The 16,628-nt window shown below is 43.4% G+C and overlaps 1 protein-coding gene across 6 annotated transcripts in view; it reads left to right on the plus strand.

Moving 5' to 3' along the window:
- Positions 1-16,628, plus strand: part of LOC136884144 (alanine--glyoxylate aminotransferase) — a 53,533-nt gene that overhangs the window by 597 nt on the left and 36,308 nt on the right. For 2 of the 6 annotated variants that reach the window (XM_068229917.1, XM_068229914.1), the window contains exon 2: positions 7,512-7,704. In XM_068229917.1, coding sequence (XP_068086018.1) covers positions 7,572-7,704 — 133 coding nt within the window. In that variant the 5' untranslated portion in view covers positions 7,512-7,571. Of the gene's footprint in view, positions 1-610; positions 1,420-1,468; positions 1,560-7,511; positions 7,705-16,628 lie in introns of those variants that run through there. The other 4 variants (XM_068229916.1, XM_067156183.2, XM_068229915.1 and 1 more) reach the window with 4 other exon arrangements.

Below are 16,628 nucleotides of genomic sequence, written 5' to 3' on the forward strand. Positions count from 1 at the left end.
GTTCTCTTTAACAACTTGGCGCCAGTGCTCCGACTTCTGGTGAAGTGTCAAGTCGAAACTGGAGGTGCCACACCTGTATACATGCGAGTTACCGTACCTAAATGCGGTTGTATCTTTAACTGCGCTGATAACTTTAATGACTTTCTTGAAACCTAAAATCGAGATTTATAAGCCCTGGTAACAAAGAGTACAAATATCGTCATGTTTAGTATCTCTCGTCCTCTCTTTAGAGTGCTTGAGTCAATATCTTTTGATTCCATTGTTACAGGGTTACAATCCAGAAGATTGCACTTGGTATCGCTCTCAACGCGGCACGGACTGTCACTGAGAACTAACCTACAAAGAAAATAAATATGAGTAAGAAAGAGGAAGGGAGCCCGTTATGGTAAATTCCCTTTGGGAATCCCAATATTTAAAACGTCCTTCTCTTTCCAACTTATCATATATATGACAAGGACTAATAAAAGGAGTATAAATCTAAACATTATAAAGAGAAAAACAAGACAAAAGTTACGATACCGTACGTACTAGGATCGTAGGGTTAGATCATACGGTAGTACACAGTATCAATTAATCGTAGGTACGATCCGGCTCGAACTGTTGGCAACGATGACCTATATACAAGCTGTCCAACATGGATAAAAAGCGGTCTCTTTTATGGATGTAAATTGAGAAGCGTGATAGGAAATGTGCTGTCACTGCTATCATGTGACCAATATAAGGCTCGCCATTGGTAGTCGTGTGCGAACTACGTTTGACGTTAATTTGTGCTCTTTTCATTGCCTATTTCACTCCTCACTCCTGTCCGGTTAGTGCAGGGTTAGTGTTGTGTGTGGTTGTGTGCTCTCGTGAACGACTAGTTCTTACCAGCTCAAATAAACGAGTCGTTCAAATGGACTAGTTCGTTCATGAACGACCCAACCCATTTCTATTTTCAGTTCTGTTTAGTTTTTCAGTTTAGTTCTCTTCCGTCACTTGGGTGAAATAACGAGCCCAAATCAACTTCACGAACAGAACTCTTCCGTCACTTGACTTGTTCCTTTTCCGTATTCAATAAACCTGCGCTCTAAAGTAACGGGCGTCGTATTTCATTTCGCAATCCACAGACTTATTAATACTTAGTTATGCTCAAGCAAAGTATTGTGCACTGATAAGGACATCAGCTGATAATCTGCGAAGGTTGAGTTTTGTATTGGGGCCTATAGCAAATTTTCAAAGTCTGTCAACCTCTGCAGAGTAAGCAACAGGACATCAGCCATGAATGTTGGAATACCAAAACCTATTTCTCTTCTGGAGCCTTTACTAGATATGCCCCAAATCACAGTGCTGGTGGAAGGCCCTAGCGACTTGCATCCCAGAGTGATGAGTGCGATGGGTTTACCGGTACCGGTACCTCTCACACGTGAGGAAACATATCAAGTAGGTTAAAGGCCAATTTCTTATGAACTTTTAAAGTTACAAATGGCAGTGAGTTGAAAAGTAACAAATGATTTGGCTAACATCAATACAGAATTTAAAAATAAAATATCAGGTATTGGTACTGTACTGGTACCATGCCGGTAAGTTACTATATTTTAGATTCTTAAGAAGTTACAATTTTTGTGTGCAGTTACTGGATTCTACTCTTAATCAGTTTTGCTGTAGGCCTATTCATAGTTGTTAATTAGATATGTGGATTTGTATTTTTAGGTTTTGATAGAATGGAACAGTGTTACATACATTGTTTATTTAAATACCAGTTGGGTATCTCTGCTTCTGCTTAAATGTGATGTTGTAACTGATAGACATTCTTCTTATTGAAATGAATTGTAATTGATGGACAAATTCCCTTAGCATGCTACATTCTTCTTTCAACTTTTACTGTCTTTATGCAGGATTGCTGTGTTTGACGAGCTTCCTCCATTCCTCTTTGTCCAGTGCCCACTGCTCACTTAGGTTATTCTTCAGATCTTCATAGATTAGTTCTCTTCCGTTTACCTTTAGTCTAGATCTTCATCACCATCCTACCCGCTTAATCATCTCTTCTCGTGACATTGCCAAACCATCGCAATTGTAGTTGAGACCGCTCTCTCTGTCTCTCTCTCTCTTTCTCTTCCTTTTCTAGTATTTTTCCCATCAAATGGGGTCTAGTATTCGGCTACATTATCGCCATTTGACCCTGCCCAGGACGTCCCGAAGGTTGAGGTCTACAACACGCATATCTTCCATGATGTCCATCCACTGCTTCAGCAGTCTCCCTTGTGGTATGTGCCCACCCGGGTCAAGCTGAAGGGCCTTTTCTATTACTGAATTATCATTGCTTTGCACGACATGGCCATACCACTGGAGTCGAGCTTACTCCTTAGCCAGTGAGAAATAGTATGGTGTTGATGTGATAAATGTCAGGAGATCACGTGGATTGTCTAGTGCTAGTTGTAATCATGCCACATGTAGAGCAATGTGGAGGTACGACCTTCAGATGTGAGCAACGGCTCCTGAAGACATCCCTACTTTTAATAGGAAGAGACTTCAATCCTGCTGCTGTCTGCTACAAACAAAACAATGGAGCCAGTGTAACAGATCGATGGTCAAAAATATGGAAGAGTGGTGCCCACCTAGAACAATTCAGATTGCTTTGTTTCTCAACAAGGCCACCAGATTTTGAAGAACATCGGAAGATCTCGTCCTCCCTCAACAGAATATGGACAAACTGTGGAAGATGTGCCGACTTTTTGTATAAATGGGGTATGACATCTTCACCTGGCTGTGATTGAGGTGCTGAATATCAGCCTGTTCAGCGTATCATCCAGATGTGCCCACTACAAGTGTTTCCTGGTGACCCAGAAGAATTTCTGCTGGTGACAGATGATTCAATAAAATATAAGGGGTGATCAAAATGTTTCCGTTCTACGGCTGTACAGTCCTGAATCGGGATGCCAATCAGGCAAAATCGTCTTGAGCATTGAGGCACTCATCCCACCAACGCACCAGGTTGAAGATCCTGATGTGGTAAAACACAATGTTCTGCTGTGTGAAGAAGTCCGTAGCCACCTGCTGCCCGTCCTCGTTCAACAGGAAGCGTCGAACCTTCAAGGCCTTTTTGAGGGGAGAGATCAGGACTATAGGGCACCTGTTTGTTGTTTGTAATGGATGAGGCTGGCTTCCCAGATCGACTGGCATCTTGTGTCTAAATGCGACCCGCATACCACCACACCATTCCACAACGGTGGTTTTCAACAGACATGCTGCTCCATACATAGTTTTCATTCTCTGATGGATGTCCACTGGTGCTTGTCCTCCGGCAGCCAAGAACAGAATAACAGGTCTTTGGTCCTGTTTGGACACATTTGGTAATAATGTCGCCATAGTTCATGTGGCCGCATTTAATGCACGCACCTTGGCACGACTTGGCTGCCACACTAATCCTTTTGCCTATATGTCTGTGGTTATACACCGGCTTCGCAGTCGCACTACGTTGCATGTCCGTTGCAGCAACGCTCTCATACTTAAACTTTTCGATCGTGCCTTATGTATTAGAAACGTAGTCATTTTGTGTTTGCTATTCATTTTATGATGCACCGATACAGACAGGTTTTACGGGAATGACGGATAGCACAGGGCTAGGACTTGGAAGGAAGCGACCATGATAATTATGGTACAGCTCCAGCATTTACCTGGGAAACATCCTTCAGGGCTGCCAATAATGGGGTTCAAACCCACTATTTCCTGAATGCAAGTTCACAGCTGCATGAACCAAACCATGTAGCCATCCCGTTCTGTCAACCTAGATATCTCTCTATGATCTTTCTGAACACTGTTAAATGGACATAAACTTTATTAGTTTAGTTAACTTATAACAAGATAAAAGTTCATGATGTTATGTTACCCATATGCTAAATAATAATAATAGTGGTGTGTGGCCTCACCAGAGGCCTGGTGCAGGTCTTTCGAGTTGATGCCTGATAGGCAGATGGGGCCCTACCGATGATGAATGCTACTGTTGAAGACAACACACAGTGTTCTCCCCAGAAATTTTTGTCAGCTGGGTAGCAGCAATGAGTAGTCGAGTGGGGTTAGGTCATCGATATCAGACAAGTAAACATTAACTGCAAAATTAAGCTATTTTACTGTTATTACCATGAACAAGACATAACAGTATTTTGATCTTCTAGTGTTCTACTGCTCGTTCATACCCGTTTAACACCGGTGCTTACCATTCGGTTGGTGTGGAGTACCATACGGGTTTGTGACGTCGTATGGAATCGAGTGATTTCATGCTAATCCAGATGCAATGATGCTAATAATGACAATTTATCATTTAAATAAACCGTTCTACAGTATTTACATTTTAATTTGAAGCACAAATGACTCAAAAATGTATTGTTATGTAAACAACACATAGTATCTACACTGACTTAGCAAATGTCATGGGATAGTCACCTAATAGCGTGTGGGGCCTTCTCTGGCCCTGCAAACTGCAGTGAGACGCCATGGAAGTGAGTCGACAAGTCCCTGGTAGTCCTCTGGATGCAGCTGACACCAAATCGTTTGCAGAGCGGCCGCCAATGCTGGTCTGTTCGTGGGTGCAGGATCCAGGCACGGAGCCTGCGTTCCAGGACATCCCAGATATGCTCGATAGGGTTCATATCGGGGCTCCTGGGTGGCCATGGCAGTTGTTGGACCTCCGCTGCATGTTCCTGGAACCATTCCCGGGCGACGTGGGAGCGATGTGGCTGCGCGTTATCATCTTGAAACACCGCAGAACTGTCTGGGTGCTGGAAGGCCAAAAATGGGTGGAGATGGTCTCCGAGCAGCTCAACACACCGCATACCATTCAAAGTCTCTTCCAAAACAACTAGGAGGCCCGTTCCATACCAGGAAAATGCACCCCTGACCATAACAGAGACACCAGCGCCCTGGACCACACCTTCGAGGCAGGCAGGATCAATCGCTTCATGTGGTCTGCGCCATACACGGTGCCTCCCATCGGCATGGCGCAGTTGAAATCGCGATTCGTCCGACCATATCACGTTACGCCATTGTTCCAGTGTCCATCCCTGGTGACTGGCGACAAATGCACGTCATTGTGACTGATGGCGTTGGGTTAACAGTAGCACCCATGTGTGGTGCCGGCTCCCATACCCCATAGAACTCATGTTCCTATGGATTGTCCACTGGGAGACGTGTCTAGCATGGCCTGTGTTGAATTGAGCCGTGATTTGTTGCACGGTTGCCCGTCTGTCACTATTGACAATCCGTCTCAGATGTCGCCAGTCACAGTCATTGAGGATGGCTGGACGGTCGGTCGTTCGTCTGTTGTGGACAGTGACATCCGCATTCAACCATTCACGATACACCCTGGACACGGTTGATTGTGTCAAGCCGAATTCCCGCACCACTTCTGAAATCGCACTTCCCATCCGTCGGGCACCGACCACCATACCCCGTTCGAACGGTGTCAGTTCACGATGACGTTCCATGTTACACCTGTCACATGTACAGCCACTGCTCACAAGGTCTCCTATACAACTGCCGCTGGCACAGGGGGCGTGTGGTGCACAGACAGCACACCTGTGCATCAGTGCTCCGCTATCCCATGACATTTGCTCAGTCAGTGTACATTATATTAGTCTGTAAAAGAGGCAGGTCTTCACATAGATTAGACTCGCCACACTTCTCTGTCCTCTGCTGATCTCTTCATTAGCACTTATTTTTCTTCTATTTTTATTTTGTCCGCTATCTTGTATCTTTTATGTCCTCACTTTTTTTTCACCTTCCCCTACATAGCATCCACAAGCAAGCAATCTCTTCTCAACTACTTTCTCTTCCTATTTCTTATCTAATCACCCCCTGTGGGTAGTGGATGCAGATGAAGAATACAGCCACGGTATCCCCTGCCTGTCGTAAGAGGCGAATAAAAGGGGTGACCAAGGGATGATCGAATTACAACCATAAGACTACTTGTAATTAGTACCACCACGCGGGGAACACCACGGGTCGCTTTTACTTGCGCATAGTACCACTATGTTAGGTACAAAATAGGTTTGTGATTAGTAGCACTTTAGGAGCAACACCATGGTTGTGGCTTGCCTATCATTAGTACCCACTATATGAGGAACACCATGGGATAGTGCAGGTGTCTGTGGTTAGTACATGTATGTGATGAACACTATAGGTTTGCATTGCCTGTAAATGGTGCCGCAATGTGCGAAACAACATAGGTCTGTGTTACATGTGTGAATTTCATTTCCTGTGAGTAGTACCATAATGTATGGAATACCGCAAGTCTATGCGACTTTTGATTAGTACCGCAACATGACAAAAACCATGGTTCTACTTTCCTAGCGATAAGTACCATTATGAGGGGTCGATGATTTGGAATTTGGACCCCTGTAGACTACAAGTATCATCGATTCAGTTTTGTGTGATAGAAGCAGTCCCTTTGTCAGTAATACTATTGTTTTACGTCAGTTTCTGTGAATGTGAGGGTCGGATCCACTGATTGTTTTAAATTCATATCCATCCATTCATTCTTCGTCCTCACGTTTTGAATTTAGTCAGTGGAGGATTTTGGACTTTTAATATATCATTACATTTCATCTAATTTCATACCATTAGGGGCCAATGACCTAGATGTTACAAGCATCAGCATCATCATATCTAATTTCTTCAACTCTCTTTTAGAACCTCACAATTTTTCACTTTTACAGTCCAATTTATCTTTTCCAACCTCAACCACATCCACATCTTAAAGACTTCCAGTCTCCAATAAAGTCCTAAGTCTCCACACTATATAGAATCACATTCCACACAAAGTACCTTGCTCGTCGTTCCTTCAAACTTCTATTCATATTCTCACATATGAGCCTTTTCTTTCAGTCAGATGTCTTCTGCCATTGCAATTCTAGTCTTCACATCTTGGCCACATCATGTCTTCTCTTATCAATGTTCCTAGATATTTGAACCATAAACTCGGGTGAATCTGAACAAAACTGGAGAATTTTTAAAAGTTATCCAATTCACTGCTGTTAGATTGCAATGGAAATTTGAAATTATTACTACTTGACTCTGATGGTAGTAGATACATGAATTCACTTATAATTTCATGTCTCCTTATGCCCAAGTCTTCCCAGTTCATTGTTAGCACATTGCAGGGATAACAATACATTCAAAAATAAATTACTAATTCTTTTTAAAATTTTATTTAGAACAAAGTGATGCAAGTGATGATAATTCAAAGGTAGGGAATGATTCACATTCACGGGGTACTTCCTTATTTTTTCTTCCACTTTTCTCTCTGATACTTTCCAGGTACTTGAAACTCTCCACCTTCCTAAGCCGTCCCTCCTCCAAGCATTATCTCTCTCGTAGGTCTCTTATTTTTGTTATCACTATCTTGCCTTTTTGGCATTAAATTTCATTCCATATTGTTCCACCTCATGCATCCAGCCATTCCTGGATATCCTCTTCCTTTTCTCCCCAGACTAACAGGTCATCTGCAAATTGATTCTGATCTTCTTTGTTGTGTGCAGATACTACATCAGATTAAGGATGGTGTACGGTATATTTTCCAAACCAGGTATGATCTTACCATGGTCATCCCCACCTTGGAGAATGATGGCGTGGAAGCTGCTATATATGCTATGCGTAACCTCGCTGAACCAAAAGAGACAGTGATATTAGCCATAAATGGATTATGTCCTATAAACGAAGCAGATATTGCTGGTAAGTACATCATTGACTGGACAAGGTAAAATTTAAGCCCATGACTTCCAACCTTAGTAACGTTAATAGGAATAAGAATTTACGGAAATCTTACTTGGAAATCCCTTTAGAAGAGTTGTGTTCATTGCGATGTGTTGGAACCCTCCATCATGCCTCCAGAGGGACATTTACTTATATATCCAAATAAAGAGCAACAATCGCTATTGTGTATTGCTGAAGTACGAACTTGCATTCCTGCATGTGGCTTCCTCATCGTCAATTGTAATAACCAGATTGTATTACCAACCCGCGCAGAATAAAAGCAGTGATGAATACAGGATGCTGTTCTTGTCGGCTTGGAACAAATATGAGTGTTTTAAAGAAGTACTGAAAAGAATTGAACCGTACCCTAATCAATTGTTATACAACTTTCAGTTTGAGATTAAAGGCTGAAGATGCCCTTAATTAAAGGGTGAAACATGTCCCTGGTTCATGTTTGTGGGTTACTGTAGTCACGTCCTAGTTCGTGAACCATGGGCAACGGCTGAGTGGCCTAGTAAGTGGTCCTGAGAGTCGGGATACCAGTTGCTATGGAATGGGAGTGGGCATCTCGGACATATTCTGAGTCGTGGCCCTCCTTGTGCTCAGGCGGCTAGGACTATACAATTCACCGGTGGTCCATAACCCGTTAGAGGAGAGATCCTCACTTGGACTATGTGCAAGTAGGGCAGCATCCTGCTTCATGAATTTACTGAGCTCAGAACACTTTAAGCAAGCCTCGGACCTATGGGAGTAATGGAGTCCCACTCCCATTTGACAGGCGAGGGACTCCTTGGAAACAACTTGGCGAACGAAATGGAATTTGATAGGGAGATATCAATATTAATGGGGCTTATGGAAGAAAGAAGGTAGAACTGGCTGAGTCAGCAAAGAGGATGCATCTGGATGTGCTAGGAGTAAGTGATATTCGGGTAAGGGGAGATGATGAGGAAGAGATAGGAGATAATAAAGTGTACTTGACGGGTGTTAGAAAGGGAAGGGCAGAGTCTGGGGTAGGACTCTTTATCAGGAATACCATTGCACGCAACATAGTTTCTGTTAGGCACGTAAATGAGCGTTTGATGTGGATAGATTTGTCAGTGGGAGGAATTAGGACAAGAATTGTGTCCGTGTATGCACCATGTGAGGGTGCAGATGAGGATGAAGTTGACAAGTTTTATGAAGCATTGAGTGACATCGTGGTCAGGGTGAACAGCAAGGATAGAATAGTGCTAATGGGCGATTTCAATGCGAGAGTTGGGAATAGAACTGAAGGATACGAAAGGGTGATTGGTAAATGTGGGGAAGATATGGAAGCTAATGGGAATGGGAAGCGTTTGCTGGACTTCTGTGCTAGTATGGGTTGAGCTGTTACGAATACATTCTTCAAGCATAAGGCTATTCACCGCTACACATGGGAGGCTAGGGATACCAGATCCGTAATAGACTATATCTTAACAGACTTTGAATTCAGGAAATCTGTTTGGAATGTACGAGTTTCTCGCGGATTTTTCGATGATACAGACCACTATCTGATCTGTTGTGAACTAAGTATCTCTAGGCCTAGGGTAGAGAAAGTGAAATCTGTCTGCAAACGAATAAGGGTAGAAAATCTCCAGGACGAGGAAATTAGACAGAAGTACATGGATGTGATTAGTGAGAAGTTTCGAACAGTAGACAGTAAGCAGGTTCAGGATATAGAAAGTGAATGGGTGGCATATAGGGATGCTGTAGTAGAAACAGCAAGGTAATGCCTAGGAACAACTGTGTGTAAAGATGGGAAAAGGCGAACATCTTGGTGGAATGATGAAGTGAGAGCAGCCTGTAAACGTAAAAAGAAGGCTTATCAGAAATGGCTCCAACAAGGGCCGAGGCAGACAGGGATTGGTACGTAGATGAAAGAAACAGAGCGAAACAAATAGTTGTTGAATCCAAAAAGAAGTCATGGGAAGATTTTGGTAATAACCTGGAAAGGCTAGGTCAAGCAGCAGGGAAACCTTTCTGGACAGTAATAAAGAATCTTAGGAAGGGAGGGAAAAAAGAAATGAACAGTGTTTTGAGTAATTCAGGTTAACTCATAATAGATCCCAGGGAATCACTGGAGAGGTGGAGGGAATATTTTGAACATCTTCTCAATGTAAAAGGAAATCATCATGGTGGTGTTGCAAACAGCCAAGCTCATGGGGAGGAGGAAAATGATGTTGGTGAAATTATGCTTGAGGAAGTGGAAAGGATAGTAAATAAACTCCATTGTCATATGGCAGCAGGAATAGATGAAATTAGACCTGAAATGGTGAAGTATAGTGGGAAGGCAGGGATGAAATGGCTTCATAGAGTAGTAAAATTAGCATGGAGTGTTGGTAAGGTACCTTCAGATTGGACAAAAGCAGTAATTGCACCTATCTATAAGCAAGGGAACAGGAAGGATTGCAACAACTATCGAGGTATCTCATTGATTAGTATACCAGGCAAAGTATTCACTGGCATCTTGGAAGGGAGGGTACGATCATTCGTTGAGAGGAAGTTGGATGAAAACCAGTGTGGTTTCAGACACCAGAGAGGCTGTCAGGATCAGATTTTCAGTATGCGCCAGGTAATTGAAAAATGCTACAAGAGGAATAGGCAGTTGTGTTTATGTTTCGTAGATCTAGAGAAAGCATATGACAGGGTACCGAGGGAAAAGATGTTCGCCGTACTGGGGGACTATGGAATTAAAGGTAGATTATTAAAATCAATCAAAAGCATTTATGTTGACAATTGGGCTTCAGTGAGAATTGATGGTAGAATGAGTTCTTGGTTCAGGGTACTTACAGGGGTTAGACAAGGCTGTAATCTTTCACCTTTGCTGTTCGTAGTTTACATGGATCATCTGCTGAAAGGTATAAAATGGCAGGGAGGGATTCAGTTAGGTGGAAATGTAGTAAGCAGTTTGGCCTATACTGACAACTTGGTCTTAATGGCAGACTGTGCCGAAAGCCTGCAGTCTAATATCTTGGAACTTGAAAATAGGTGCAATGAGTATGGTATGAAAATTAGCCTCTCGAAAACTAAATTGATAACACCAATAAAAATGGTCCGTTATTGGACATTATAAATTTTCCAGCTAACTCATTCTTGGTTGCCAGCGTTTCGCCCTCGCGTGCTAGAGTGGGCTCGTCAGTTGGTACCTAGCACACCTACCAATACGCTGGCTAGTGCACACCGTGGAGGCCACTGCGTAGGCTACTTGGAGCCACCGGCAGTGCCAATGCACTAAGAGACTTTGTCTCATTACCAAAAACCGATGCCTGCTTGGCCATCAGATGATATAGATGTTGATTCCCATAGGGAATCTGAAATATTTGTCCCGAATGAGTAAATTTATAACACCAATATAAATGGTCCGTTATTGGACATTATAAATTTTCCAGCTAACTCATTCTTGGTTGCCAGCGTTTCGCCCTCGCGTGCTAGAGTGGGCTCGTCAGTTGGTACCTAGCACACCTACCAATACGCTGGCTTGTGCACACCGTGGAGGCCACTGCGTAGGCTACTTGGAGCCACCGGCAGTGCCAATGCACTAAGAGACTTTGTCTCATTACCAAAAACCGATGCCTGCTTGGCCATCAGATGATATAGATGTTGATTCCCATAGGGAATCTGAAATATTTGTCCCGAATGAGTAAATTTATAACACCAATATAAATGGTCCGTTATTGGACATTATAAATTTTCCAGCTAACTCATTCTTGGTTGCCAGCGTTTCGCCCTCGCGTGCTAGAGTGGGCTCGTCAGTTGGTACCTAGCACACCTACAAATACGCTGGCTAGTGCACACCGTGGAGGCCACTGCGTAGGCTACTTGGAGCCACCGGCAGTGCCAATGCACTAAGAGACTTTGTCTCATTACCAAAAACCGATGCCTGCTTGGCCATCAGATGATATAGATGTTGATTCCCATAGGGAATCTGAAATATTTGTCCCGAATGAGTAAATTTATAACACCAATATAAATGGTCCGTTATTGGACATTATAAATTTTCCAGCTAACTCATTCTTGGTTGCCAGCGTTTCGCCCTCGCGTGCTAGAGTGGGCTCGTCAGTTGGTACCTAGCACACCTACCAATACGCTGGCTAGTGCACACCGTGGAGGCCACTGCGTAGGCTACTTGGAGCCACCGGCAGTGCCAATGCACTAAGAGACTTTGACTCATTACCAAAAACCGATACCTGCTTGGCCATCAGATGATATAGATGTTGATTCCCATAGGGAATCTGAAGTATTTGTCCCGAATGAGTAAATTTATAACACCAATATAAATGGTCCGTTATTGGACATTATAAATTTTCCAGCTAACTCATTCTTGGTTGCCAGCGTTTCGCCCTCGCGTGCTAGAGTGGGCTCGTCAGTTGGTACCTAGCACACCTACCAATACGCTGGCTAGTGCACACCGTGGAGGTCACTGCGTAGGCTACTTGGAGCCACCGGCAGTGCCAATGCACTAAGAGACTTTGTCTCATTACCAAAAACCGATGCCTGCTTGGCCATCAGATGATATAGATGTTGATTCCCATAGGGAATCTGAAATATTTGTCCCGAATGAGTAAATTTATAACACCAATATAAATGGTCCGTTATTGGACATTATAAATTTTCCAGCTAACTCATTCTTGGTTGCCAGCATTTCGCCCTCGCGTGCTAGAGTGTGCTCGTCAGTTGGTACCTAGCACACCTACCAATACGCTGGCTAGTGCACACCGTGGAGGCCACTGCGTAGGATACTTGGAGCCACCGGCAGTGCCAATGCACTAAGAGACTTTGTCTCATTACCAAAAACCGATGCCTGCTTGGCCATCAGATGATATAGATGTTGATTCCCATAGGGAATCTGAAATATTTGTCCCGAATGAGTAAATTTATAACACCAATATAAATGGTCCGTTATTGGACATTATAAATTTTCCAGCTAACTCATTCTTGGTTGCCAGCGTTTCGCCCTCGCGTGCTAGAGTGGGCTTGTCAGTTGGTACCTAGCACACCTACCAATACGCTGGCTAGTGCACACCGTGGAGGCCACTGCGTAGGCTACTTGGAGCCACCGGCAGTGCCAATGAACTAAGAGACTTTGTCTCATTACCAAAAACCGATGCCTGCTTGGCCATCAGATGATATAGATGTTGATTCCCATAGGGAATCTGAAATATTTGTCCCGAATGAGTAAATTTATAACACCAATATAAATGGTTCGTTATTGGACATTATAAATTTTCCAGCTAACTCATTCTTGGTTGCCAGCGTTTCGCCCTCGCGTGCTAGAGTGGGCTCGTCAGTTGGTACCTAGCACACCTACCAATACGCTGGCTAGTGCACACCGTGGAGGCCACTGCGTAGGCTACTTGGAGCCACCGGCAGTGCCAATGCACTAAGAGACTTTCTCTCATTACCAAAAACCGATGCCTGCTTGGCCATCAGATGATATAGATGTTGATTCCCATAGGGAATCTGAAATATTTGTCCCGAATGAGTAAATTTATAACACCAATATAAACGGTCCGTTTTTGGACATTATAAATTTTCCAGCTAACTCATTCTTGGTTGCCAGCGTTTCGCCCTCGCGTGCTAGAGTGGGCTCGTCAGTTGGTACCTAGCACACCTACCAATACGCTGGCTAGTGCACACCGTGGAGGCCACTGCGTAGGCTACTTGGAGCCACCGGCAGTGCCAATGCACTAAGAGACTTTGTCTCATTACCAAAAACCGATGCCTGCTTGGCCATCAGATGATATAGATGTTGATTCCCATAGGGAATCTGAAATATTTGTCCCGAATGAGTAAATTTATAACACCAATATAAATGGTCCGTTATTGGACATTATAAATTTTCCAGGTAACTCATTCTTGGTTGCCAGCGTTTCGCCCTCGCGTGCTAGAGTGGGCTCGTCAGTTGGTACCTAGCACACCTACCAATACGCTGGCTTGTGCACACCGTGGAGGCCACTGCGTAGGCTACTTGGAGCCACCGGCAGTGCCAATGCACTAAGAGACTTTGTCTCATTACCAAAAACCGATGCCTGCTTGGCCATCAGATGATATAGATGTTGATTCCCATAGGGAATCTGAAATATTTGTCCCGAATGAGTAAATTTATAACACCAATATAAATGGTCCGTTATTGGACATTATAAATTTTCCAGCTAACTCATTCTTGGTTGCCAGCGTTTCGCCCTCGTGTGCTAGAGTGGGCTCGTCAGTTGGTACCTAGCACACCTACAAATACGCTGGCTAGTGCACACCGTGGGGCCACTGCGTAGGCTACTTGGAGCCACCGGCAGTGCCAATGCACTAAGAGACTTTGTCTCATTACCAAAAACCGATGCCTGCTTGGCCATCAGATGATATAGATGTTGATTCCCATAGGGAATCTGAAATATTTGTCCCGAATGAGTAAATTTATAACACCAATATAAATGGTCCGTTATTGGACATTATAAATTTTCCAGCTAACTCATTCTTGGTTGCGAGCGTTTCGCCCTCGCGTGCTAGAGTGTGCTCGTCAGTTGGTACCTAGCACACCTACCAATACGCTGGCTAGTGCACACCGTGGAGGCCACTGCGTAGGCTACTTGGAGCCACCGGCAGTGCCAATGCACTAAGAGACTTTGTCTCATTACCAAAAACCGATACCTGCTTGGCCATCAGATGATATAGATGTTGATTCCCATAGGGAATCTGAAATATTTGTCCCGAATGAGTAAATTTATAACACCAATATAAATGGTCCGTTATTGGACATTATAAATTTTCCAGCTAACTCATTCTTGGTTGCCAGCGTTTCGCCCTCGCGTGCTAGAGTGGGCTCGTCAGTTGGTACCTAGCACACCTACCAATACGCTGGCTAGTGCACACCGTGGAGGCCACTGCGTAGGCTACTTGGAGCCACCGGCAGTGCCAATGCACTAAGAGACTTTGTCTCACTACCAAAAACCGATGCCTGCTTGGCCATCAGATGATATAGATGTTGATTCCCATAGGGAATCTGAAATATTTGTCCCGAATGAGTAAATTTATAACACCAATATAAATGGTCCGTTATTGGACATTATAAATTTTCCAGCTAACTCATTCTTAGTTGCCAGCGTTTCGCCCTCGTGTGCTAGAGGGTGCTCGTCAGTTGGTACCTAGCACACCTACCAATACGCTGGCTAGTGCACACCGTGGAGGCCACTGCGTAGGCTACTTGGAGCCACAGGCAGTGCCAATGCACTAAGAGACTTTGTCTCATTACCAAAAACCGATGCCTGCTTGGCCATCAGATGATATAGATGTTGATTCCCATAGGGAATCTGAAATATTTGTCCCGAATGAGTAAATTTATAACACCAATATAAATGGTCCGTTATTGGACATTATAAATTTTCCAGCTAACTCATTCTTGGTTGCCAGCGTTTCGCCCTCGCGTGCTAGAGTGGGCTCGTCAGTTGGTACCTAGCACACCTACCAATACGCTGGCTAGTGCACACCGTGGAGGCCACTGCGTAGGCTACTTGGAGCCACCGGCAGTGCCAATGCACTAAGAGACTTTGTCTCATTACCAAAAACCGATGCCTGCTTGGCCATCAGATGATATAGATGTTGATTCCCATAGGGAATTGAAATATTTGAAATATTTGCTATGTACTCTCATTTATATTGGTGTTATAAATTTACTCATTCGGGACAAATATTTCAGATTCCCTATGGGAATCAACATCTATATCATCGACTAAATTAATGTCGGTAGGTAAGAAATTCAACGGAATTGAATGTCAGATTGGTGATACAAAGCTAGAACAGGTCGATAAGTTCAAGTATTTAGGTTATGTGTTCTCCCAGGATGGTAATATAGTAAGTGAGATTGAATCAAGGTGTAGTAAAGCTAATGCAGTGAGTTCGCAGTTGCAATCAGCAGTATTCTGTAAGAAGGAAGTCAGCTCCCAGACGAAACTATCTTTACATCGGTCTGTTTTCAGACCAACTTTGCTTTATGGGAGCGAAAGCTGGGTGGACTCAGGATATCTTATTAATAAGTTAGAAGTAACAGACATGAAAGTAGCAAGAATGATTGCTGGTACAAACAGGTGGGAACAATGGCAGGAGGGTACTCGGAATGAGGAGATAAAGGCTAATTTAGGAATGAACTCGATGGATGAAGCTGTACGCATAAACCGGCTTCGGTGGTGGGGTCATGTGAGGCGAATGGAGGAGGATAGGTTGCCTAGGAGAATAATGGACTCTATTATGGAGGTTAAGAGAAGTAGAGGGAGACCAAGTCGACGATGGTTATACTCGGTTTCTAACGATTTAAAGATAAGAGTTATAGAACTAAATGAAGCCACAACACTAGTTGCAAATCGAGGATTGTGGCGACGTTTAGTAAATTCTCAGAGGCTTGCAGACTGAACGCTGAAAGGCATAACAGTCTTTAATGATAATGTATGTATGTATGTATGTATGTATGTATGTATGTATGTATGTATGTATGTATGTAACATGTCCCTTTAATTTTATTTAATTCATTATCTCTTTTTATGTATTGAACAGGTGGATTATTATAAACTTTAATATTTATATGACTTTAAGTGGTATGTTCCGAGCTGTCAGCGGGGAGATGGCGTGGAATGACATTAGTAGACGAATAAGTTTGAGTGGCGTTTATAAAAGTAGGAAAGATCACAATTTGAAGATAAAGTTGGAATTCAAGAGGACAAACTGGGGCAAATATTCATTTATAGGAAGGGGAGTTAGGGATTGGAATAATTTACCAAGGGAGCTGTTCGATAATTTTCCGATTTCTTTGAAATCATTTAGGAAAAGGCTAAGAAAACAACAGATAGGGAATCTGCCTCCTGGGCGACTGCCGTAAATGCAGATCAGTATTGATTGATTGA

Source organism: Anabrus simplex, chromosome 12 (assembly GCF_040414725.1).
Source record: "Anabrus simplex isolate iqAnaSimp1 chromosome 12, ASM4041472v1, whole genome shotgun sequence".
Classification (NCBI taxonomy): domain Eukaryota; kingdom Metazoa; phylum Arthropoda; class Insecta; order Orthoptera; family Tettigoniidae; genus Anabrus; species Anabrus simplex.